Source organism: Bombina bombina, chromosome 8 (genome assembly GCF_027579735.1).
Source record: "Bombina bombina isolate aBomBom1 chromosome 8, aBomBom1.pri, whole genome shotgun sequence".
Lineage (NCBI taxonomy): Eukaryota > Metazoa > Chordata > Amphibia > Anura > Bombinatoridae > Bombina > Bombina bombina.
The window spans coordinates 98121602-98148935 of record NC_069506.1 but is presented as its reverse complement, the minus strand read 5'-3'; the positions used below and the strand labels follow the sequence as shown (position 1 = coordinate 98148935).

General features: G+C 41.6%; 1 protein-coding gene across 3 annotated transcripts in view; it reads left to right on the top strand.

Annotated features, from left to right (window-relative positions):
• Window positions 1-27334, top strand: part of C8H1orf159 (chromosome 8 C1orf159 homolog) — a 189810-nt gene that overhangs the window by 17607 nt on the left and 144869 nt on the right. For all 3 annotated transcript variants that reach the window (XM_053690471.1, XM_053690468.1, XM_053690470.1), the window contains exons 2-3: window positions 3049-3172; window positions 3334-3406. In XM_053690471.1, coding sequence (XP_053546446.1) covers window positions 3335-3406 — 72 coding nt within the window. In that variant the 5' untranslated portion in view covers window positions 3049-3172; window position 3334. The remainder of the gene's footprint in view (window positions 1-3048; window positions 3173-3333; window positions 3407-27334) is intronic.

Sequence of the window (27334 nt, the reverse complement as noted above, 5' to 3'; positions counted from 1 at the left end):
TTTTCCATCCGGATCTGAAATCCTTAAATTTAAAGGTATGGAGATTGAACGCTTGATTCTTGGTCATAGAGGTTTCTCTGACTCCGTGATTAATACTATGTTACAGGCTCGTAAATCTGTATCTCGAGAGATATATTATAGAGTCTGGAAGACTTATATTTCATGGTGTCTTTCTCATCATTTTTCTTGGCATTCTTTTAGAATACCGAGAATTTTACAATTTCTTCAGGATGGTTTGGATAAGGGTTTGTCCGCAAGTTCTTTGAAAGGACAAATCTCTGCTCTTTCTGTTCTTTTTCACAGAAAGATTGCTATTCTTCCTGATATTCATTGTTTTGTACAAGCTTTGGTTCGTATAAAACCTGTCATTAAGTCAATTTCTCCTCCTTGGAGTTTGAATTTGGTTCTGGGAGCTCTTCAAGCTCCTCCGTTTGAACCTATGCATTCATTGGACATTAAATTACTTTCTTGGAAAGTTTTGTTCCTTTTGGCCATCTCTTCTGCTAGAAGAGTTTCTGAATTATCTGCTCTTTCGTGTGAGTCTCCTTTTCTGATTTTTCATCAGGATAAGGCGGTGTTGCGAACTTCTTTTGAATTTTTACCTAAAGTTGTGAATTCCAACAATATTAGTAGAGAAATTGTGGTTCCTTCATTATGTCCTAATCCTAAGAATTCTAAGGAGAAATCATTGCATTCTTTGGATGTTGTTAGAGCTTTGAAATATTATGTTGAAGCTACGAAATCTTTCCGTAAGACTTCTAGTCTATTTGTTATCTTTTCCGGTTCTAGGAAAGGCCAGAAAGCTTCTGCCATTTCTTTGGCATCTTGGTTGAAATCTTTAATTCATCTTGCCTATGTTGAGTCGGGTAAAACTCCGCCTCAAAGAATTACAGCTCATTCTACTAGGTCAGTATCTACTTCCTGGGCGTTTAGGAATGAAGCTTCGGTTGACCAGATCTGCAAAGCAGCAACTTGGTCTTCTTTGCATACTTTTACTAAATTCTACCATTTTGATGTATTTTCTTCTTCTGAAGCAGTTTTTGGTAGAAAAGTTCTTCAGGCAGCGGTTTCAGTTTGAATCTTCTGCTTATGTTTTTTGTTAAACTTTATTTTGGGTGTGGATTATTTTCAGCAGGAATTGGCTGTCTTTATTTTATCCCTCCCTCTCTAGTGACTCTTGTGTGGAAAGATCCACATCTTGGGTAGTCATTATCCCATACGTCACTAGCTCATGGACTCTTGTTAATTACATGAAAGAAAACATAATTTATGTAAGAACTTACCTGATAAATTCATTTCTTTCATATTAACAAGAGTCCATGAGGCCCACCCTTTTTTTGTGGTGGTTATGATTTTTTTGTATAAAGCACAATTATTCCAATTCCTTATTTTATATGCTTCGCACTTTTTCTTATCACCCCACTTCTTGGCTATTCGTTAAACTGATTTGTGGGTGTGGTGAGGGGTGTATTTATAGGCATTTTAAGGTTTGGGAAACTTTGCCCCTCCTGGTAGGAATGTATATCCCATACGTCACTAGCTCATGGACTCTTGTTAATATGAAAGAAATGAATTTATCAGGTAAGTTCTTACATAAATTATGTTTTCTATGCATTCCAATCTGGACTGATTTATAGACAGGAAGATCTTGCTCCTTTTGAAATCTGCTTGATAGCTCAGGTCTAGTTAAACTGATTAATTTCAGCTTGCTTGGCTTTGCTGCAACACAAGCGGACAGCTCCACCTACTGGCTATTTTAATAAATGCACTGCTTCTCAAGCTTTTCAATAGCAGTCACATGACTGGAAAAAAAGGTTGTTATTCTGAAACGGTGTAAATTGAACCGTTGTAAAACGAGGGCCACCTGTACTATAAAATTGTTCATTATACAATTTTTCTAACCTTTTGAGGGACCATGCACCAGTATTTAGACCTAGAGAGCTGGGGATGGTGTGTAAACAAGCCACTGCTGACTCTCTCTAAAAAGGTGTGATGTTTAAATATTGGTGCACGGGCCTCACAGCATATGTGCATATGCCACTGAAAAATATAAATAACTGTAACTAGAGGCATTTTTGCTAATGGAAGTATATGGCAAAAATGCTTTTATTTCAAATTAAAATGAACATTTCAATTTTGACCTTTCTATCCCTTTAATGGAAAATTTACCTCGATACTTTTTTTTTTTTCAGCTGGAATACAATGTACCTTAAAGGGACACTGAACCCAAATTTTTTCTTTTGTGATTCAGATAGAGCATGACATTTTAAGCAACTTTCTAATTTACTCCTATTACATTTTCTTCATTCTCTTGGTATCTTTATTTGACATGAAAGAATGTAAGTTTAGATGCCGGACCATTTTTGGTGAACAACCTGGGTTGTTCTTGCTGATTGGTGGATAAATTCATCCACCAATAAAAAAGTGCTGTCCAGTGTCCTGAACCAAAAAACTTAGATGCCTTTTTAAATAAAGATAGCAAGAGAACGAAGAAAAATTGATAATAGGAGTAAATTGGAAAGTTGCTTAAAATTGCATGCTCTGTCTGAATCGCAAATGAATACATTTGGGTTCAGTGTCCCTTTTTAATGTGCAATTTTATTTATTGAAACAATCAGGGTAAGCTGGTTCAATACTTTTTTTTTTTTTTTTTTTCTTTTTTTTTTTTTTTCTATTATCTTTGTATCCTATTACATTACAGGTAATAAGCTTAAAATAGATTCCAAATAAGAGTCCTATACTACACAGTTTATAATACTAAATAGGACAGAGTAATATTATGCATCTATGTCTTTGTTGAACAGCCTGTAGTATTGAAAGAGTTTGTCTGCCTGAGTGGTCTGTGTATTCGCTGTCTGGGATTGCATTGGCAGAAGAGAGCAGAACATCTGTTCCCTGTATAAAGGAGACGGTGTCTGTGTCTTTTACTTTCCTATCTTCCTGTCAGTCACAGAAAGCATGCAAGGGGTGATTTAAACTCTTATCAGCTGTTCCACACTGTAGCATTTACTTTCAACTGCATTGATTTTATTTTTTTATAACTCACAGATCTTTACATGTGATGCATTTTACTGCGGCTGACTTGATCAGGTACACGGTCACTAAGCAACCAGCCCAAATTGCTCATTCTGCACCAAAATGCAAGTCTAACTCGGTGGGATTTTACTGAAAGGTATGTGTGTGTGCTCATTCTTCCAGTAGTGAATAAAATAAAGTACTTTCTTACGTGTTTAACTATTAATATATATCCCTAGGGCTTATTATGTTCTGTTGACAATGTAAAGCTTCTTGGTTACTGTGTTATCTGTTTTTAGCTGTGTTTTTTAATGTTAGGATGGCTGTTCCCTGTGTTGCTGTTCTGAGCAGATTCATAGCCGAGTCGCTGGGAGAATCAGTAGTTTCTTTGGTATGTATATATGAACACAATTATTATTATTATTTTTATTTTTTTTATAACCTTTATCTTCATAGACTATGATTGTTTAAACATATACCTTAATACAATTACAAACGCCTAGATTACGAGTTTTGCGTTAGAGGCTATGCGGTGCTAACTAGCAGTTTTTTTCTCACCGCTCACTTACATACAGCGCTGGTATTACGAGTTTTCAGAAACCCGTCGTTAAAAGACAAAAAGTGAGCGTTGATCAAAATTTAGCTCCATACAGCACACTCCAATACCAGCGCTGCTTAAGTCAGCGGTGAGCTGGTGTAACGTGCTTGTGCATGATTTCCCCATAGGAATCAACGGGGAGAGCCGGCTGAAAAAAATTCTAACACCTGCAAAAAAGCAGTATATAACTTACTAACGCAGCCCCATTGATTCCTATGGGGAAATAAAAGTTATGTTTACACCTAACACCCTAAGATGAACCCTGAGTCTAAACACCCCTAATCTTACACTTATTAACCCCTAATCTGCCGTCCCCAACATCGCCGACACCTATATTATTCTTATTAACTCATAATCTGCCGCTCCGGACACCGCCGCCACCTACATTATACTTATGAAGCCCTAATCTGCTGCCCCCAACATCGCCGCCACCTACATTATATTTATTAACCCCCTAATCTGCCACCCCCAATGTCGCTGCAACCTACCTACACTTATTAACCCCTAATCTGCCGCCACTATAATAAACATTTTAACCCCTAAACCGCCGCACTCCCGCCTCGCAAACGCTAGTTAATTATTAACCCCTAATCTGCCGTCCCTAACATCGCCGCCACCTACCTACATTTATTAACCCCTAATCTGTCGCCGCCGCCGCCACTATATTAAAGTTATTAACCCCTAAACCTAACACCCACTAACTTAAATATAATTTAAATAAATCTAAATAAATAATCCTATTTAAAAACGAAATACTTACCTGTAAAATAAACCCTAAGCTAGCTACAATATAACTAATAGTTACATTGTCGCTATTTTAGGATTTATTTTTATTTTACAGGCAAGTTTATATTTATTTTAACTAGGTAGAATAGTTATTAAATAGTTATTAACTATTTAATAACTACCTAGCTAAAATAAATACAAATTTACCTGTAAAATAAAACCTAACCTAAATTACACTAACACCTAACACTACACTATAATTAAATAAATTAACTTAATTAAATACAATTACCTAAATTAAATTAGCTAAAGTACAAAATAAACAAACACTAAATTACAGAAAATAAACAAATTACAGAAATTTAAACTAATTACATCTAATCTAAAAGCCCCCCAAAATAAAAAAAAAAAACCCTAGCCTAAACTACCAATAGCCCTTAAAAGGGCCTTTTGCGGGGCATTGCCCCAAAGTAATCCGCTCTTTTACCTGTAAAAAAAAAAATACAAACAACCCCCCCAACAGTAAAACCCACCACCCACACATCCAACCCCCCAAATAAAATACTATCTAAAAAAACCTAAGCTCCCCATTGCCCTGAAAAGGGCATTTGGATGGGCATTGCCCTCAAAAGGGCAGTTAGCTCTTTTGCCGCCCAAACCCTAATCTAAAAAATAAAACCCACCCAATACACCTTTAAATATCCTAACACTAACCCCCTGAAGATCGACTTGCCGGGCGAAGTGGTCCTCCAGACGGGCAGAAGTCTTCATCCAGACGGCATCTATCTTCATCCGGCACGGAGCGGGTCCATCTTCAAGATATCCAACGCGGAGCATCCTCTTCTGGCGACGACTAAAACAGAATGAAGGTACCTTTAAGTGACATCATCCAAGATGGCGTCACTTAGATTCCGATTGGCTAATAGAATTCTATCAGCCAATCGGAATTAAGTTAGAAAAAAATCCTATTGGCTAATCCAATCAGCCAATAGGATTGAGCTCGCATTCTATTGGCAGATTAGAATGCGGAATCTAAGGGACGCCATCTTGGATGACGTCACTTAAAGGTACCTTCATTCTGTTTTAGTCGTCGCCAGAAGAGGATTCTCCACGTCGGATGTCTTGAAGATGGACCCGCTCCGCACCGGGTGGATGAAGATAGAAGATGCCGTCTGGATGAAGACTTTTGCCCGTCTGGAGGACCACTTCGCCTGGCTTGGATGAAGACGTCTCCCGGTAAGTCGATCTTCAGGGGGTTAGTGTTAGATTATTTAAGGGTGTATTGGGTGGGTTTTATTTTTTAGATTAGGGTTTGGGCGGCAAAAGAGCTAACTGCCCTTTTAAGGGCAATGCCCATCCAAATGCCCTTTTCAGGGCAATGGGGAGCTTAGATTTTTTTTAGATAGTATTTTATTTGGGGGTTGGTTGTGTGGGTGGTGGGTTTTACTGTTGGGGGGGTTGTTTGTATATTTATTTTTTACAGGTAAAAGAGCTGATTACTTTGGGGCAATGCCCCGCAAAAGGCCCTTTTAAGGGCTATTGGTAGTTTAGGCTAGGGTTTTTTTTTATTTTGGGGGGGGGCTTTTTTATTTTAATAGGGCTATTAGATTACTTGTAATTGGTTTAAATTTCTGTAATTTAGTGTTTTGGTTTTTTTGTACTTTAGCTAATTCAATTTAATTTAGGTAATTGTATTTACTTTAGTTCATTTATTTAATGTTAGTGTAACTTAGGTTAGGTTTTATTTTACAGGTAAATTTGTATTTATTTTAGCTAGGTAGTTATTAAATAGTTAATAACTATTCTACCTAGTTAAAATAAATACAAACTTGCTTGTAAAATAAAAATAAATCCTAAAATAGCTACAATGTAACTATTAGTTATATTGTAGCTAGCTTAGGGTTTATTTTACAGGTAAGTATTTCGTCTTTTAAATAGGATTATTTATTTAGATTTATTTAAATTATATTTAAGTTAGTGGGTGTTAGGTTTAGGGGTTAATAACTTTAATATAGTGGCGGGGTGGCAGATTAGGGGTTAATAAATGTAGGTAGCGGCGATGTTGGGGACGGCAGATTAGGGGTTAATAATATTTAACTAATGTTTGCGAGGCGGGAGTGCGGTGGTTTAGGGGTTAATATGTTTATTATGTTGGGGCGGCAGATTAGGGGTTAATAAGTGTAGGTAGGTGGCGGCGACATTGGGGGCGGCAGATTAGGGGTTAATAAATATAATGTAGGTGGCGGTGATGTTGGGGGCAGCAGATTAGGGGTTCATAAGTATAATTTAGGTGGCGGCGGTGTCCGGAGCAGCAGACTAGGGGTTAAAATTTTTATTTTAGTATTTGCGATGCGGGAGGGCCTTGGTTTAGTGGTTAATAGGTAGTTTATGGGTGTTAGTGTACTTTTTAGCACTTTAGTTATGAGTTTTATGCTACGGCGTTGTACCATAAAACTCATAACTAGTGACTTTTAAATGCGTTCGGACTCTTGACAGGGTAGGGTGTGTATCGCTCACTTTTTGGCCTCCCAGGACAGACTCGTAATACCGGCGCATGGAAGTCCCATAGAAAAAAGACTTTACAAAGTTTACATAAGTCGTTTTGCGGTAAGGCCAAAAAAGTGTGCGGTGCCCCTAAACCTTCAAGACTCGTAATACCAGCGGGCGTAAAAAAGCAGCGTTAGGATCTCTTAACGCTGCTTTTTTTACCCTAACGCACAACTCGTAATCTAGCCGAAAGTTTCCTGTTCTGGTGCACAAAACACATTCGCTAAAATGTACATGCAAAGCGATATTTACGGTTGTATTTTTGGTTTCATTCTAGATACTTTCTGCATGTTTTGAACACAGCTGTTTAGTGTAAATTAATATTCTTGCTACGTTAGCATAATCTCAGTTCTTATAGCTCCAATGGATGTAAAAGTGTCTTTAGCTCTTTAAAGGGACAGTTCACTCCAATAAATAAATAAATGTTTTATTGTTTAAAAAGATAATCCCTTTATTACCCATTCCCCAGTTTTGCACAACCAACACTTTTTTATATTAATATACAGGTAGCCCTCAGTTTACGCCGGGGTTAGGTTCCAGAAGGAATGGTTGTAAATCAAAACCGTTGTAAATTGAAACCCAGTTTATAATGTAAGTCAATGAGGGAGGGAGGGAGGGAGATAGGTTCCAGGCCCCTCTCAAAATTGTCATAAGTAACACCTAATACATTATTTTTAAAGCTTTGAAATGAAGCATTATAAACGTAATAAAATAATCACACAACACAGAATATATAATTAAACTAAGTTAAATGAACAAAAACATTTGCTAAACAGCATTATAAACCTAATAAAATAATCACACAACACAGACTTCACTTGCATTTTTCTGCAAACAGTTCTTTCTATGCATTCCAAACTGGACTTATTTATAGAAAGGAAGATCTTGTTCCTTTGAAATCTGCTCGATAGCTCAGGTCTGGTTAAACTGATTAATTTCAGCTTGCTTGGCTTTACTGCAACACAAGCGGACAGCTCCACCTACTGGCTATTTTAATAAATGCACTGCTTCTCAATCCTTTTCAATAGCAGTCACATGACTGGAAAAAAAGGTTATTCTGAAATGGTGTAAATTGAACCGTTGTAAAACGAGGGCCACCTGTACTTTTTTACCTCTGTGATTACCTTGTATCTAAGCCTATACAGACATCCCCCCCCTCATCTCAGGGCTATTTACAGACTTGCATTTTAGCCACTTAGTGCTGTGTCCTGCACAACTCCACGGAGAGAGCACAATGTTATCTATATGGACCACATGAATTAGCAGTGTCTTGTTGGGAAAAGCAAATAAAAAGCATGTGATAAGAGGCTGGCTGTAGTGGCTTAGAAAGAAGCAGACATTTAGAGGTTTAAATGTTATAAAGTATATTAATATAACAATGATGGTTGTGTTAAGCTGGGGAATTGGTAGTAAAGACGTTATCTATATTTTTAAACATACAATTTTTGTCATAGACTGTCCTTTTAATTAAACAGATTTAGTTCTTTAGGTGACAATCAAAATCTACAACTACAGATTAAAAACAAAATATTTGAACATTTTATAGACTTATGTTCGTATACTCGCACAAATATGTATAATGCACAAGGGAAAGAAACCTGAATTAAGATTTAAAGGGACATAAAACACTGTTTTCTTTCATGATTCAGACAGAGCATGTGATTTCAAACAACTTCCCATTTTATTTCTATCATCTAATTTGCTTCATTCTTGGCTCAGGAGCAGCATTGCATAATGGTATCTAGCAGCTGATTAGTGGTTCACAGAAATGCCTTTTTTTTTTTTTTTTTTTTTTTTTTATTGGTTCACCAGATTTGTTTAGCTAGTAATGGATAGCTGCTCCTTCAACAAAGGACACCAAGATAATGGAGCAAATTTGATAATAGAAGTAAATTATAAAAATGTTTAAAATTACATAATATATCTGAATCCTGAAAGAAAAATCTGAGTTTCATGTACCTTTAAGACTTTAGACTGTATCCTTTTTTTGTTGTCCATGTTATTCCATAGTATAGTCCAGACTTTAGAAATTCGTAGTATTTCTAATTATAGAATTTCAACATTTTACTGCCTTTCACCAAATAGATTAATGATCTTATATGTATTTTAATAATAGCAATCCTTGGTACATGGCTGAGTGTAAAATCTAACCAGATTTGTAGAATCTGGGTCTAGAACCGGTAGACTTAAGCTGGTGAACAGATTAATAATCAACTGAGTGTTCAGTTTTTCCTTTCTAAGAGTGAAAATGTCTAGTTATCTGGCATAGTTCAAGGCCAGTATGCAGAGCAGAGATGTCAGTCTCTGACAACTGTATCAATGCTATACACAGATCAATCAAGGTACAAATGAACTGATACCTTGAAAATCACAGCAAGTTAAAATTTAAACTTGCGGATGCCTGAGGTGTCCAACATATGTGGGAAGTGTAACTCTCCTATCCTGACATTTTACCCCTAATATAGCGGTGTCCCTGTCTGACAACATTTTGGAAGTTGGCTGGTGGCTATTTGTAAAGTAAGCATCAAGATGACACCGGAGGCAGTGTTCTTTCTACAATTAGATGACATACTAAAAAGATAATTTGCATACAACATAATTTCTCCAACATAGGTGTGTCCGGTCCACGGCGTCATCCTTACTTGTGGGATATTCTCTTCCCCAACAGGAAATGGCAAAGAGCCCAGCAAAGCTGGTCACATGATCCCTCCTAGGCTCCGCCTTCCCCAGTCATTCTCTTTGCCGTTGTACAGGCAACATCTCCACGGAGATGGCTTAGAGTTTTTTGGTGTTTAACTGTAGTTTTTATTCTTCAATCAAGAGTTTGTTATTTTAAAATAGTGCTGGTATGTACTATTTACTCTGAAACAGAAAAGTGATGAAGATTTCTGTTCTGTAAGAGGAAAATGATTTTAGCAACCGTTACTAAAATCGATGGCTGTTTCCACACAGGACTGTTGAGAGGAATTAACTTCAGTTGGGGGAAACAGTGAGCAGACTTTTGCTGCTTGAGGTATGACACATTTCTAACAAGACGATGTAATGCTGGAAGCTGTCATTTTCCCTATGGGATCCGGTAAGCCATTTTTATTACATAAGAATAAAGGGCTTCACAAGGGCTGTTAAGACTGGTAGACATTTTCTGGGCTAAAACGATTGATATATAAGCATTTTTAATACTTCATAGCTTTGAGGAATTATTTTATTCTTGGGAATTATGTAAAATAACCGGCAGGCACTGTATTGGACACCTTATTCTCTAGGGGCTTTCCCTAATCATAGGCAGAGCCTCATTTTCGCGCCTCTATTGCGCACTTGTTTTTGGGAAGCATGACATGCAGATGCATGTGTGAGGAGCTCTGATACATAGAAAAGGCTTTCTGAAGGCGTCATTTGGTATCGTATTCCCCTTTGGGCTTGGTTGGGTCTCAGCAAAGCAGATACCAGGGACTGTATAGGGGTTAAATATAAAAACGGCTCCGGTTCCGTTATTTTAAGAGTTAAAGCTTTCAAATTTGGTGTGCAATACTTTTAAGGCTTTAAGACACTGTGGTGAAATTTTGGTGAATTTTGAACAATTCCTTCATACTTTTTCACATTTGCAGTAATAAAGTGTGTTCAGTTTAAAATTTAAAGTGACAGTAACGGTTTTATTTTAAAACGTTTTTTGTACTTTGTTATCAAGTTTATGCCTGTTTAACATGTCTGAACTACCAGATAGACTGTGTTCTGTATGTGGGGAAGCCAAGGTTCCTTCTCATTTAAATAGATGTGATTTATGTGACACAAAATTTAGAGAAAATGATGCCCAAGATGATTCCTCAAGTGAGGGGAGTAAGCATGGTACTGCATCATCCCCTCCTTCGTCTACGCCAGTCTTGCCCACACAGGAGGCCCCTAGTACATCTAGTGCGCCAATACTCCTTACTATGCAACAATTAACGGCTGTAATGGATAATTCTATCAAAAACATTTTAGCCAAAATGCCCACTTATCAGCGAAAGCGCGACTGCTCTGTTTTAGAAAATACGGAAGAGCATGAGGACGCTGATGATATTGGTTCTGAAGTGCCCCTACACCAGTCTGGGGGGACCAGGGAGGTTTTGTCTGAGGGAGAAATTTCAGATTCAGGGAAAATTTCTCAACAAGCTGAACCTGATGTAATTACATTCAAATTTAAATTGGAACATCTCCGCGCTCTGCTTAAGGAGGTGTTATCTACTCTGGATGATTGTGAGAATTTGGTCATTCCAGAGAAATTATGTAAGATGGACAAGTTCCTAGAGGTCCCGGGGCCCCCCGAAGCTTTTCCTATACCCAAGCGGGTGGCGGATATTGTAAACAAAGAATGGGAAAGGCCCGGCATACCTTTCGTCCCTCCCCCTATATTCAAGAAATTGTTTCCTATGGTCGACCCCAGAAAGGACTTATGGCAGACAGTCCCCAAGGTCGAGGGGGCGGTTTCTACTCTAAACAAACGCACCACTATACCCATAGAAGATAGTTGTGCTTTCAAAGATCCTATGGATAAAAAATTAGAGGGTTTGCTTAAAAAGATGTTTGTTCAGCAAGGTTACCTTCTACAACCAATTTCATGCATTGTTCCTGTCACTACAGCAGCGTGTTTCTGGTTCGATGAACTAGAAAAGGCGCTCAATAAAGATTCTTCTTATGAGGAGATTTTGGACAGAATTCATGCTCTCAAATTGGCTAACTCTTTCACCTTAGACGCCACTTTGCAATTGGCTAGATTAGCGGCGAAAAATTCTGGGTTTGCTATTGTGGCGCGCAGAGCGCTTTGGCTAAAATCTTGGTCAGCGGATGCGTCTTCCAAGAATAAATTGCTTAACATTCCTTTCAAGGGGAAAACGCTGTTTGGCCCTGACTTGAAAGAGATTATTTCTGATATCACTGGGGGTAAGGGCCACTTCCTTCCTCAGGATAGGTCTTTCAAGGCTAAAAATAAACCAAATTTTCGTCCCTTTCGCAGAAACGGACCAGCCACAAGTGCTACATCCTCTAAGCAAGAGGGTAATACTTCTCAAGCCAAGCCAGCCTGGAGGCCAATGCAAGGCTGGAACAAAGGTAAGCAGGCCAAGAAACCTGCCACTGCTACCAAGACAGCATGAGATGTTGGCCCCCGATCCGGGACCGGATCTGGTGGGGGGCAGACTCTCTCTCTTCGCTCAGGCTTGGGCAAGAGATGTTCTGGATCCTTGGGCGCTGGAAATAGTCTCCCAAGGTTATCTTCTGGAATTCAAGGGGCTTCCCCCAAGGGGGAGGTTCCACAGGTCTCAATTGTCTTCAGACCACATAAAAAAACAGACATTCTTACATTGTGTAGAAGACCTGTTAAAAATGGGAGTGATTCATCCTGTTCCATTAGGAGAACAAGGGATGGGGTTCTACTCCAATCTGTTCATAGTTCCCAAAAAAGAGGGAACATTCAGACCAATCTTAGATCTCAAGATCCTAAACAAGTTTCTCAAGGTTCCATCGTTCAAAATGGAAACCATTCGAACAATTCTTCCTTCCATCCAGGAAGGTCAATTCATGACCACGGTGGATTTAAAGGATGCGTATCTACATATTCCTATCCACAAGGAACATCATCGGTTCCTAAGGTTCGCCTTTCTGGACAAGCATTACCAGTTTGTGGCACTTCCGTTCGGATTAGCCACTGCTCCAAGAATTTTCACAAAGGTACTGGGGTCCCTTCTAGCGGTGCTAAGACCAAGGGGCATTGCAGTAGTACCTTACTTGGACGACATTCTGATTAAAGCGTCATCCCTTCCACAAGCAAAGGCTCACACGGACATCGTCCTGGCCTTTCTCAGATCTCACGGGTGGAAAGTGAACGTAGAAAAAAGTTCTCTGTCTCCTTCTTGGGAACAATAATAGACTCCTTAGAAATGAGGATTTTTCTGACAGAGGCCAGAAAATCAAAACTTCTAAACTCTTGTCAAGTACTTCATTCTGTTCCTCTTCCTTCCATAGCGCAGTGCATGGAAGTAATAGGTTTGATGGTCGCGGCAATGGACATAGTTCCTTTTGCCCGAATTCATCTGAGACCATTACAACTGTGCATGCTCAGTCAGTGGAATGGGGATTATACAGACTTGTCTCCGACGATACAAGTAGATCAGAGGACCAGAGATTCACTCCGTTGGTGGCTGTCCCTGGACAACCTGTCACAGGGGATGAGCTTCCGCAGACCAGAGTGGGTCATTGTCACGACCGACGCCAGTCTGGTGGGCTGGGGCGCGGTCTGGGGACTCCTGAAAGCTCAGGGTCTTTGGTCTCGGGAAGAATCTCTTCTCCCGATAAATATTCTGGAACTAAGAGCGATATTCAATGCTCTCAAGGCTTGGCCTCAGCTTGCAAAGGCCAAATTCATACGGTTTCAATCGGACAACATGACGACTGTTGCGTACATCAACCATCAGGGGGGAACAAGGAGTTCCCTGGCGATGGAAGAAGTGACCAAAATTATTCAATGGGCGGAGTCTCACTCCTGCCACTTGTCTGCAATCCACATTCCAGGAGTGGAAAATTGGGAAGCGGATTTTCTGAGTCGTCAGTCATTTCATCCGGGGGAGTGGGAACTCCATCCGGAAATCTTTGCCCAAATTACTCAGTTGTGGGGCATTCCAGACATGGATCTGATGGCCTCTCGTCAGAACTTCAAGGTTCCTTGCTACGGGTCCAGATCCAGGGATCCCAAGGCGACTCTAGTAGATGCACTAGTAGCACCTTGGACCTTCAAACTAGCGTATGTATTCCCACCGTTTCCTCTCATCCCCAGGCTGGTAGCCAGGATCTATCAGGAGAGGGCATCGGTGATCTTGATAGCTCCTGCGTGGCCACGCAGGACTTGGTATGCAGACCTGGTGAATATGTCATCGGCTCCACCATGGAAGCTACCTTTGAGACGGGACCTTCTTGTTCAAGGTCCGTTCGAACATCCGAATCTGGTCTCACTCCAACTGACTGCTTGGAGATTGAACGCTTGATTTTATCAAAGCGAGGGTTCTCAGATTCTGTCATTGATACTCTTGTTCAGGCCAGAAAGCCTGTAACTAGAAAAATCTACCATAAAATATGGAAAAGATATATCTGTTGGTGTGAATCTAAAGGATTCCCTTGGGACAAGATAAAAATTCCTAAGATTCTATCCTTTCTTCAAGAAGGTTTGGAGAAAGGATTATCTGCAAGTTCTTTGAAGGGACAGATTTCTGCTTTGTCTGTGTTACTTCACAAAAAGCTGGCAGCTGTGCCAGATGTTCAAGCTTTTGTTCAGGCTCTGGTTAGAATCAAGCCTGTTTACAAACTTTGACTCCTCCTTGGAGTCTCAATTTAGTTCTTTCAGTTCTTCAGGGGGTTCCGTTTGAACCCTTACATTCCGTTGATATTAAGTTATTATCTTGGAAAGTTTTGTTTTTGGTTGCAATTTCTTCTGCTAGAAGAGTTTCAGAGTTATCTGCTCTGCAGTGTTCTCCTCCTTATCTGGTGTTCCATGCAGATAAGGTGGTTTTGCGTACTAAACCTGGTTTTCTTCCGAAAGTTGTTTCTAACAAAAACATTAACCAGGAGATAGTCGTGCCTTCTTTGTGTCCGAATCCAGTTTCAAAGAAGGAACGTTTGTTGCACAATTTGGATGTAGTTCGTGCTCTAAAATTCTATTTAGATGCTACAAAGGATTTTAGACAAACATCTTCCTTGTTTGTTGTTTATTCTGGTAAAAGGAGAGGTCAAAAAGCAACTTCTACCTCTCTCTCTTTTTGGCTTAAAAGCATCATCAGATTGGCTTACGAGACTGCCGGACGGCAGCCTCCTGAAAGAATCACAGCTCATTCCACTAGGGCCGTGGCTTCCACATGGGCCTTCAAGAACAACGCTTCTGTTGATCAGATATGTAAGGCAGCGACTTGGTCTTCTCTGCACACTTTTACTAAATTTTACAAATTTGATACTTTTGCTTCTTCTGAGGCTATTTTTGGGAGAAAGGTTTTGCAAGCCGTGGTGCCTTCCATCTAGGTGACCTGATTTACTCCCTCCCTTCATCCGTGTCCTAAAGCTTTGGTATTGGTTCCCACAAGTAAGGATGACGCCGTGGACCGGACACACCTATGTTGGAGAAAACAGAATTTATGTTTACCTGATAAATTACTTTCTCCAACGGTGTGTCCGGTCCACGGCCCGCCCTGGTTTTTTAATCAGGTCTGATAATTTATTTTCTTTAACTACAGTCACCACGGTATCATATGATTTCTCCTATGCAAATATTCCTCCTTTACGTCGGTCGAATGACTGGGGAAGGCGGAGCCTAGGAGGGATCATGTGACCAGCTTTGCTGGGCTCTTTGCCATTTCCTGTTGGGGAAGAGAATATCCCACAAGTAAGGATGACGCCGTGGACCGGACACACCGTTGGAGAAAGTAATTTATCAGGTAAACATAAATTCTGTTTTTATTAGCCAGGAAGTAAATTTCTCAGACGTGGCTAAATAAGACACCACCAACTCTCACTAAAATGCAGTAACTGCCCATTTCTCTGCCGCGCTACTGCCACTACAAAAACAAATGTTGTATCCTCTGAGAAATTCCAATTACAGATTAAATACACAGTTAAAGTGATGGTAAACCCAAGCATATAACAAACGCTAGCATTTACCATCACTAAAAATAAAGTTTCTGTCATCGTTTTGTTAAAAACAATGTTAAACTCACCCTATCTGTAAGGAAAGATCGCTAACTCAGCTTCTCCGGCCACCCAGGGCACAGCGCTTTCTTCAATGAGATGATGTTTCCACCTCTAGACCAATAGCCATGCGTGAAAATGGCGCTGTGCCGTGGGTGGCCGGAGGAGCTGTGTTAGCTAGGGATAGTTAGGGTGAGGGTTTTTTTTTAACAATGTTTTGTAGGAAACAATCACATAAACTAATGTTTATTTTTAGTGATGGTAAATCCTAGCGTGTGCTATACACTTGGATCTACCATACCTTTTTAAAGGGGAATAGACAATGGACCTTTTAGCCACTACAGATAGCAGGAGACTTGATTTGTGGGCACAGTCTGTTAGTAATACTGTATAAGAAAATATGGTTGGGCACCCTGGGGGGGGGGGTAAAAAGAGACATGTGCCAAATTATTTCTTACAAAGAAACAAGTATTAGTGCACATCCAAAATGAAACAATACTTATTTTGATATAAAGTCTGCAAAAATGCCTGTTTTAAAACTCTATACTCTTAAATAATATTGGGATCCTAACACTATATATTTTAACCTTACTGGGCTGAATCCTTTGATTCTAATATAGAATTCCAACTCTGGTTCTATGCCTCATTGAATGAGGCTGCCTAGCTTTATATAGCCTTAATGACACTGCCTGGAACACACCTGGTTTTTTTTTCTCTTGTAAGGTGTATCCAGTCCACGGGTTCATCCATTACTTGTGGGATATTCTCCTTCCCAACAGGAAGCTGCAAGAGGACACCCACAGCAGAGCTGTCTATATAGCTCCTCCCCTAACTCCCAGCTCCAGTCATTCTCTTGCAGCTCTCGACAAGATAGGAAGTATCAAGAGATATGTGGGGACTTAGTGTAGTTTTACCTTCAATCAAAAGTTTGCTATTTTTAACGGTACCGGCGTTGTACTGTTTCTCCTGTTAAGTGTGATCAGTCCACGGGTCATCATTACTTCTGGGATATTAACTCCTCCCCAACAGGAAGTGCAAGAGGATCACCCAGCAGAGCTGCTATATAGCTCCTCCCCTCTACGTCACACCCAGTCATTCTCTTGCACCCAACTAATAGATAGGATGTGTGAGAGGACTGTGGTGATTATACTTAGTTTTTATAACTTCAATCAAAAGTTTGTTATTTTAAAACAGCACCGGAGTGTGTTGTTCCTTCTCAGGGAGAATTTGAAGAAGAATCTACCTGAGTTTTTTTCTGTATGATTTTAACCGGAGTAGTTAAGATCATGTTGCTGTTCTCGGCCATCTGAGGAGTGAGGTAAACTTCAGATCAGGGGACAGCGGGCAGGTTCACCTGCAAAGAGGTATGTAGCAGCATATTATTTTCTGAGAATGGAATTGACTAGAAAATACTGCAAATACCTATATAAAGTAAGTTCAGCCTTAAATGCAGTAGTAGTAACTGGTATCAGGCTGTCATGTATGTATATTTTCACTTCAGTATTCTGGGGAATGGCATTTCACTGAAATAATACTGTTTATTTAAAACTTTAGCCTATTTTGCAGTTAAAACGGCTTGCAGCAGGCTTTTTGTGACAAATACATTTATTGATGTGAAACGTTTTTGCTGGCATGTAAAATCGTTTATATTTCTGAGGTACTGGGTGAAAACTTATTTGGGCATTAGTTTTATCCACTTGGCGGGCATTTTGTTGGATTTATGACAGTTTACTGATCTCCCTCACTGTTGTGTGTGAGGGGGAGGGGCTGAATTTGGCGCTTTTACTACGCATCAGAAATTCAGTCACAAGTCTGTTTTTCTTCCCTGCATGATCCGGTTCGTCTCTACAGAGCTCAGGGGTCTTCAAAAGTATTTTGAGGGAGGTAATCACTCACAGCAGACCTGTGAGATTGTGCTTGACTGTGATAAAAAACGTTACATTCTGTACTTTTTTTTTCTGCTATTAAAGGGCTAGTTATCCATTACTAATGGGAGCAATCCTTTGCTAAGATTGTATTTTTTACTGAGAAAAAAGTTTGTTTTCATAAAATTATCTGTTTTATTGTACTCAACTGTCATATCCTTCTGTGCTTCTTAAAGGCACAGTGCGTTTTTGCATACTATTTATAAAAGTGAATTGAAAAGTATTTCCAAGTTTGCTTATTTGCTAGTGTGTTAAACATGTCTGACTCAGAGGAATATCTCTGTGCTATATGTGCTAAAGCCAAAGTGGAGCCCAATAGAAATTTATGTACTAATTGTATTGATGCTACTTTAAATAAAAGTCAATCTGTACAAATTGAACAGCTTTCACCAGACAACGAGAGGAAAGTTATGCCGTCTAACTCCCCTCACGTGTCAGTACCTGCATCTCCCGCTCGGGGGGTGCGTGATATTGTAGCGCCAAGTACTTCAGGGCGGCCATTACAAATCACATTGCAGGACATGGCTAATGTTATGACTGAGGTTTTGTCAAAATTGCCAGAACTTAGAGGGAAGCGGGACCACTCTGGGGTGAGAACAGAGTGCGCTGATAATACTAGGGCCATGTCAGATACTGGGTCACAGTATGCGGAACATGAGGACGGAGAGCTTCAATCTGCAGGTGACGGTTCTGATCCCATTAGAGTGGATTCAGACATTTCTAATTTTAAGTTTAAGCTTGATAACCTCCGCGTACTGTTAGGGGAGGTATTAGCGGCTCTGAATGATTGTAACACCGTTGCAATTCCAGAGAAATTATGTAGGCTGGATAGATACTATGCGGTACCGGCGAGTACTGACGTATTTCCTATACCTAAGAGGCTTACAGAGATAATTACTAAGGAGTGGGATAGGCCCGGTGTGCCCTTTTCCCCCCCCTCCTGTATTTAGAAAAATGTTTCCAATAGACGCCACCACACGGGACTTATGGCAGACGATCCCTAAGGTGGAGGGAGCGGTTTCGACTCTGGCTAAGCGTACCACTATCCCGGTGGAGGATAGCTGTGCTTTTTCTGATCCAATGGATAAAAAATTAGGTTACCTTAAGAAAATGTTTGTTCAACAAGGCTTTATATTACAACCTCTTGCATGTATTAAGTCTGTCACGGCCGCATCAGCCTTTTGGTCCGAGTCCCTGGAAGAGACTCTTGACTCAATAACTATAGAGGAAATTTCAAACAAGCTTAAAACAATTAAGCTAGCTAATTCATTTGTTTCAGATGCCGTTGTACATTTAACTAAACTTACGGCTAAGAATTCCGGATTCGCCATTCAGGCACGCAGAGCACTGTGGCTAAAATCCTGGTCAGCTGATGTTACTTCTAAATCTAAGTTACTCAACATACCTTTCAAAGGGCAGACCTTATTTGGGCCCGGTTTGAAGGAAATTATCGCTGACATTACAGGAGGTAAAGGCCACGCCCTGCCTCAAGACAGAGCCAAGCCGAAGGCTAGACAGTCTAATTTTCGTTCCTTTCGTAATTTCAAGACAGGAGCAGCATCAACTTCCTCTGCACCAAAACAGGAAGGAGCTGTTGCTCGCTACAGACAAGGCTGGAGACCTAACCAGTCCTGGAACAAGGGCAAGCAGGCCAGAAAACCTGCTGCTGCCCCTAAGACAGCATGAATCGAGGGCCCCCGATCCGGGACCGGATCTAGTGGGGGGCAGACTTTCTCTCTTCGCCCAGGCTTGGGCAAGAGATGTCCAGGATCCCTGGGCATTAGAGATCATATCTCAGGGATATCTTCTGGACTTCAAATCCTCTCCCCCAAAAGGGAGATTCCATCTGTCAAGGTTGTCAACAAACCAAATAAAGAAAGAGGCGTTTCTACGCTGTGTACAAGATCTTTTATTAATGGGTGTGATCCATCCGGTTCCGCGGTCGGAACACGGACAGGGGTTTTACTCAAATCTGTTTGTGGTTTCTAAGAAAGAAGGAACCTTCAGACCAATCTTGGATTTAAAGATCCTAAACAAATTCCTAAGAGTTCCATCGTTCAAAATGGAAACTATTCGGACAATCCTACCCATGATCCAAAAGGGTCAGTACATGACCACAGTGGATTTAAAGGATGCTTACCTTCACATACCGATTCACAGAGATCATTTCCGGTATCTAAGGTTTGCCTTCCTAGACAGGCATTACCAGTTTGTAGCTCTTCCATTCGGGTTGGCTACGGCTCCAAGAATCTAAACAAAGGTTCTGGGGGCTCTTCTGGCGGTACTAAGACCGCGAGGAATCTCGGTAGCTCCATACCTAGACGACATTCTGATTCAAGCTTCAAGCTTTCAAACTGCCAAGTCTCATACAGAGTTTGTACTGGCATTTCTAAGATCGCATGGGTGGAAGGTAAACGAAAAGAAGAGTTCTCTCGTTCCACTCACAACAGTTCCCTTCTTGGGGACTCTTATAGATTCTGCAGAAATGAAGATTTACCTGACAGAAGACAGGTTAACAAAACTTCAAAACGCCTGCCGTACCCTTCATTCCATTCAACACCCGTCAGTGGCTCAATGTATGGAGGTGATCGGCTTAATGGTAGCAGCAATGGACATAGTCCCCTTTGCACGCCTACACCTCAGACCGCTGCAATTGTGCATGCTAAGTCAGTGGAATGGGGATTACTCAGACTTGTCCCCCACTCTGAATCTGGATCAAGAGACCAGGAATTCTCTTCTGTGGTGGCTTTCTCGGCCACATCTGTCCAAGGGGATGCCATTCAGCAGGCCAAATTGGACAATTGTAACAGACGCCAGCCTGTTAGGTTGGGGCGCTGTCTGGAATTCCCTGAAGGCTCAGGGATCATGGACTCAGGAGGACAGTCTCCTGCCAATAAACATTCTGGAATTGAGAGCAGTTCTCAATGCCCTTCTGGCTTGGCCCCAGTTAACAACTCGGGGGTTCATCAGGTTTCAGTCGGACAACATCACGACTGTAGCTTACATCAACCATCAGGGAGGGACAAGAAGCTCCCTAGCTATGATGGAAGTATCAAGGATAATTCGCTGGGCAGAGTCTCACTCTTGCCACCTGTCAGCGATCCACATTCCTGGAGTGGAGAACTGGGAGGCGGATTTCCTAAGTCGTCAGACTTTTCATCCGGGGGAGTGGGAACTTCATCCGGAGGTCTTTGCCCAAATACTTCGACGTTGGGGCAAACCAGAGATAGATCTCATGGCGTCTCGACAGAACGCCAAGCTTCCTCGTTACGGGTCCAGATCCAGGGATCCGGGAGCGGTTCTGATAGATGCTGTGACAGCACCTTGGACCTTCGGGATGGCTTATGTGTTTCCACCCTTCCCGATGCTTCCTCGATTGATTGCCAGAATCAAACAGGAAAGAGCATCAGTGATTCTAATAGCGCCTGCATGGCCACGCAGGACTTGGTATGCAGATCTAGTGGACATGTCATCCTGTCCACCTTGGTCTCTGCCTCTGAGACAGGACCTTCTGATTCAGGGTCCTTTCAAACATCAAAATCTAAGTTCTCTGAAGCTGACTGCCTGGAGATTGAACGCTTGATTTTATCAAAGCGTGGATTCTCTGAGTCAGTAATTGATACCCTGATACAGGCTAGGAAACCTGTTACCAGGAAGATTTATCATAAAATATGGCGTAAATACCTGTATTGGTGCGAATCCAAAGGTTACTCTTGTAGAAAAGACAATATCCTAGGAATCCTAACCTTACTCCAAGAGGGTTTAGAAAAGGGTTTATCTGCTAGTTCTTTAAAGGGACAGATCTCAGCTCTGTCCATTTTGTTACACAAACGTCTGTCAGAAGTTCCAGACGTTCAGGCTTTTTGTCAGGCTTTGGCCAGGATTAAGCCTGTGTTTAAAACTGTTGCTCCGCCATGGAGTTTAAACCTTGTTCTTAACGTTTTACAGGGCGTTCCGTTTGAACCCCTTCATTCAGTTGATATAAAATTATTATCTTGGAAAGTTCTATTCCTAATGGCTATTTCCTCGGCTCGAAGAGTCTCTGAGTTATCAGCTTTACATTGTGATTCTCCTTATCTGATTTTTCACTTGGATAAGGTAGTTCTGCGTACTAAACCTGGGTTCTTACCTAAGGTAGTCACTAACAGGAATATCAATCAGGAGATTGTTGTTCCATCCTTGTGTCCTAATCCTTCCTCAAAGAAGGAACGACTTCTGCCCAATCTAGATGTAGTTCGTGCCCTAAAATTTTATTTACAGGCAACTAAAGATTTTCGACAAACATCTTCCCTGTTTGTCATTTACTCTGGTCAGAGGAGAGGTCAAAAAGCTTCGGCTACCTCTCTCTCTTTTTGGCTTCGTAGCATAATACGTTTAGCCTATGAGACTGCTGGACAGCAGCCTCCTGAAAGAATTACAGCTCATTCCACTAGAGCTGTGGCTTCCACTTGAGCCTTTAAGAATGCGGCCTCTGTTGAACAGATTTGCAAGGCTGCAACTTGGTCTTCGCTTCATACTTTTTCCAAATTTTACAAATTTGACACTTTTGCTTCTTCGGAGGCTATTTTTGGGAGAAAGGTTCTTCAGGCAGTGGTTCCTTCTGTATAAAGATCCTGCCTATCCCTCCCGTCATCCGTGTACTTTTGCTTTGGTATTGGTATCCCAGAAGTAATGATGACCCGTGGACTGATCACACTTAACAGGAGAAAACATAATTTATGCTTACCTGATAAATTCCTTTCTCCTGTAGTGTGATCAGTCCACGGCCCGCCCTGTTTTTTATGGCGGGTCTAAATTTTTAAATTATACTCCAGTCACCACTGCACCCTTTAGCTTCTCCTTTCTCGTTGGTTCTTGGTCGAATAACTGGGTGTGACGTAGAGGGGAGGAGCTATATAGCAGCTCTGCTGGGTGATCCTCTTGCACTTCCTGTTGGGGAGGAGTTAATATCCCAGAAGTAATGATGACCCGTGGACTGATCACACTACAGGAGAAAGGAATTTATCAGGTAAGCATAAATTATGTTTTTTCTCTCAGGCAGAAATTAGAAGAAGAATTTTGCCTGGAGGTTGATGATCTTAGCGGTTTGTAACTAAGGTCCATTGCTGTTCTCACACATAACTGAAGAGTATGGGAAAACTTCAGTTGGGGGAACGGTCTGCAGATTACCTGCTTTAAGGTATGTTCAGTATTTTTATTTCTAGAGAGAAGTTCTAGAAAATGCTGACACAGCCTTGTGTAATTGAGGTAAGCCTGATGCAGTGATTTAACAGCGACTGGGATCATGCTTACAAAACAGGGTAATACTCATGTTAATACTCATATTACTTAGTGACAAAAAGTTTACATGTTTCATAAATAGGACGTTTTTTCTCTGAGGGAGATAACTCTTTATTTGGGGCCTAGTTTTCCACATGGCTAGTCAGATACTCCTAGGAGTACTTTCTTAAGGCCCCTCTGGCATCCAATACATGGTGGGAGGGGCCTATTTCCGCACTCTAGATGCGCAGTTTCCTTCAGACTGAGACATCCAGCTTCCCTAGAGGAGTCCTCTGGCATCTGAGGACCACTATAGAGGGTTTATTTCTTCCCTAAATCGTATTTGAGGGCAGGTAGGAGCCTCAGCAGAGCTGTGGCAAGGTGTTTAACTGTATTTTAACGTTTTATTGAATCCGGTTTGGGGCCTAAAGGGTTAATCATCCATTTGCAAGTGGGTGCAATGTTGCTTTAGTCCCTTACACACACTGTAAAAATGTCAAAGACTTCACTATATTTTTACACTGTTTTGCAGTTTAAGTGCTAGTTTTTTTCTCTAAAAGGCACAGTAATGTTTTTATTTAATTGCTGTTTCACATTTATTAAAGTGTTTTCCAAGCTTGCTTGTCTCATTACTAGTATGTTAAACATGTCTGACATAGAGGAAACTCCTTGTTCAATATGTTTGGAAGCCATTGTGGAACCCCCTCTTAGAATGTGTACCAAATGTACTGAAATTTCTATAAACTATAAAGACCATATTATGGCGCTTAAAGATTTATCTCCAGGGGATTCTCTGAATAAAAAGAGGGAGATTATGCCATCTAACTCTCCCCATGTGTCAGAACCTATAACTCCCGCTCAAGTGACGCCAAATACATCTAGCGCGTCTAATTCATTTACCTTACAGAACATGGCGGCAGTTATGAATGCTACCCTCTCAGAGGTATTGTCCAAACTGCCAGGGTTACAAGGAAAGCGAGACCGCTCTGGGGCTAGAACAAATACAGAGCTTTCTGACGCTTTAATACCTGTGTCCGATATACCTTCACAATACTCAGAAGCCGAGGCAGGAGAGCTTCTATCTGTGGGTGACATTTCAGATTCAGGGAAGGCGTTGCTTCAGTCTGATTCTGAAATGACAGCGTTTAAATTTAAGCTTGAACACCTCCGCTTATTGCTTAGGGAGGTTTTAGCGACTCTGGATGACTGTGAACCCATTGTAGTTCCAGAGAAATTGTGTAAGATGGACAAATACTTTGCAGTGCCTGTTTACACTGATGTTTTTCCAGTCCCTAAGAGGTTTTTGGAAATTATTACTAAGGAATGGGATAGACCAGGTGTGCCGTTCTCTCCCCCTCCTGCTTTTAAAAAGATGTTTCCCATAGATGCCGCCATACGGGACTCGTGGCAGACGGTCCCTAAGGTGGAGGGAGCAGTCTCTACCCTAGCTAAGCGTACAACTATCCCCGTCGAGGACAGTTGTGCTTTCCTAGATCCTATGGATAAAAAATTTGAGGGTCTCCTTAAGAAAATTTTTATACATCAAGGTTTTATTCTCCAGCCTCTTGCATGCATTGCCCCAGTCACTGCTGCAGCAGCTTTTTGGTTCGAGTCTCTTGAGGAGGCTCTACAGGTGGAGACCCCGTTAGATGAGATTTTAGACAGGATTAAAGCTCTAAAAATTAGCTCATTCCTTTATCTCTGACGCCGTTTTGCATTTAACCAACCAACGGCTAAGAATTCAGGTTTTGCCATTCTGGCGCGTAGGGCGCTATGGCTTAAGTCCTGGTTAGCAGACGTTACTTCAAAGTCTAAGCTTCTTAACATCCTCTTCAAAGGACAGACCCTATTCGGGCCTGGTCTGAAGGAAATCATTTCTGATATTAGTGGAGGAAAAGGTCACGCCCTTCCTCAGGATAGGTCCAATAAGTTAAGGACCAAACAGACTAATTTTCGTTCCTTTCGAAACTTCAAGAGTGGCGCAGCTTCAGCTTCCTCTAATGCAAAACAAGAGGGAAATTTTGTCCAGTCCAAACCAGTCTGGAGACCTAACCAGGCTTGGAACAAGGGGAAGCAGGCCAAAAAACCTGCTGCTGCCTCTAAGACAGCATGAAGGAGTACCCCCCGATCGGGACCGGATCTAGTAGGGGGCAGTCTTTCTCTCTTCGCTCATGCTTGGGCAAAAGAGACGTCCAGGATCCCTGGGCACTAGAGATTGTTTCCCAGGGATATCTTCTGGAATTCAAAGGTTCATCTCCAAAGGGGAGATTTCACCTCTCACAACTATCTGCAAACCAGATAAAGAGAGAGGCATTCTTACGTTGCGTTCAAGACCTACTGGTTATGGGAGTGATCCACCCAGTTCCAAGGGAGGAACAGGGGCAGGGTTTCTATTCAAACCTGTTTATAGTTCCCAAAAAACAGGTAACGTTCAGACCAATCTTGGATATCAAGATCCTAAACAAATTTCTCAGGGTCCCATCTTTCAAGATGGAGACAATCCGAACCATCCTCCCTATGATCCAGGAGGGTCAATATATGACTACCGTGGACTTAAAGGATGCTTATCTCCACATTCCGATTCACAGAGATCATCATCAGTTCCGCCTTCCTAGACGGGCATTACCAGTTTGTGGCTGTTCCCTTCGGATTAGCCACGGCGCCAAGAATCTTTACGAAGGTTCTAGGGTCTCTACTGGCGGTTCTAAGGCCACGGGGCATAGCGGTGGCTCCTTACCTAGACGACATCCTGATCCAGGCGTCGACTTTTCAAATCGCCAAGTCCCATACGGACATTGTTCTGGACTTTCTGAGGTCTCACGGGTGGAAGGTGAACAGAGAAAAGAGTTCACTCTCCCCTCTCACAAGAGTTTCCTTCCTAGTAGAAATGAAAATTTTTCTGACAGAGGTCAGGATATCAAAGCTTCTAACTTCTTGCCGTGCTCTTCATTCCACTTATCGGCCGTCAGTGGCTCAGTGTATGGAAACGATCGGCCTGATGTTAGCGGCAATTGACATAGTTCCATTTGCCCGCCTACATCTCAGACCACTGCAACTTTGCATGCTCAATCAGTGGGATGGGGCCTACACAGATTTGTCTCCTCTGTTAAATCTGGATCAAGAGACCAGGGATTCTCTTCTCTGGTGGTTATCTCGGGTCCATCTGTCCAGGGGAATGAGTTTCCGCAGGCCAGAGTGGACTATAGTGACAACAGATGCCAGCCTTCTGGGCTGGGGTGCAGTCTGGAATTCCTTGAAGGCTCAGGGTTCGTGGACTCAGGAGGAGGCCCTCCTTCCGAAAAACATTCTGGAGCTAAGAGCGATATTCAATACTCTTCAGGCTTGGCCTCAACTAGCTGCGGTCAGATTCATCAGATTTCAGTCAGACAATATCACGACTGTAGCCTATATCAACCATCAGGGGGAACAAGGAGTCCCCTGGCAATGATGGAGGTTTCCAAGATAATTCTTTGGGCAGAGGTTCACTCTTGCCATCTCTCAGCTATCCATATCCCAGGAGTAGAGAACTGGGAGGCGGACTTTCTAAGTCGGCAGACTTTTCATCCGGGGGAGTGGGAGCTCCATCCGGAGGTATTTGCCCAGCTGATTCAACTATGGGGCAAACCAGAACTGGATCTGATGGTGTCTCGGCAGAACGCCAAGCTTCCTCGTTACGGCTCCAGGTCAAGGGATCCCCAGGCAACGCTGATAGATGCTCTAGCAGTGCCTTGGTCCTTCAGACTGGCTTATGTGTTTCCACCATTTCCTCTCCTCCCTCGTCTGATTGCCAAGATCAAGCAGGAGAGAGCTTCAGTGATTTTGATAGCTCCTGCGTGGCCTCGCAGGACTTAGTATGCAGATCTGGTGGACATGTCATCCTTTCCACCATGGACTCTGCCGCTGAGGCAGGACCTTCTACTCCAAGGTCCATTCAAACATCCAAATCTAATTTCTCTGCGTCTGACTGCTTGGAGATTGAACGCTTGATTTTATCAAAACGTGGTTTCTCCGAGTCGGTCATTGATACCTTGATTCAGGCTCGAAAGCCTGTCACCAGGAAAATATATCATAAGATATGGTGTGAATCCAAGGGTTACTCGTGGAGTAAGGTCAGGATTCCTAGGATATTATCTTTTCTCCAAGAAGGATTGGAAAAGGGATTATCGGCTAGTTCCTTAAAGGGACAGATTTCTGCTCTGTCTATTCTTTTGCACAAGCGTCTGGCTGATGTTCCAGACGTTCAGGCGTTTTGTCAGGCTTTGGTTAGAATCAGGCCTGTGTTTAAATTTAGTTCTTAAAGTTCTTCAAGGGGTTCCGTTTGAACCTTTGCATTCCATAGATATCAAGCTTTTATCTTGGAAAGTTCTGTTCCTAGTAGCTATCTCTTCAGCTCGAAGAGTTTCAGAGTTATCTGTCTTAGTGTGATTCCCCTTATCTGATCTTCCATGCGGATAAGGTAGTTTTGCGTACCAAACCTGGGTTTCTTCCTAAGGTGGTATCTAATAAGAATATCAATCAGGAAATTGTTGTTCCGTCACTGTGTCCTAATCCTTCTTCAAAGAAG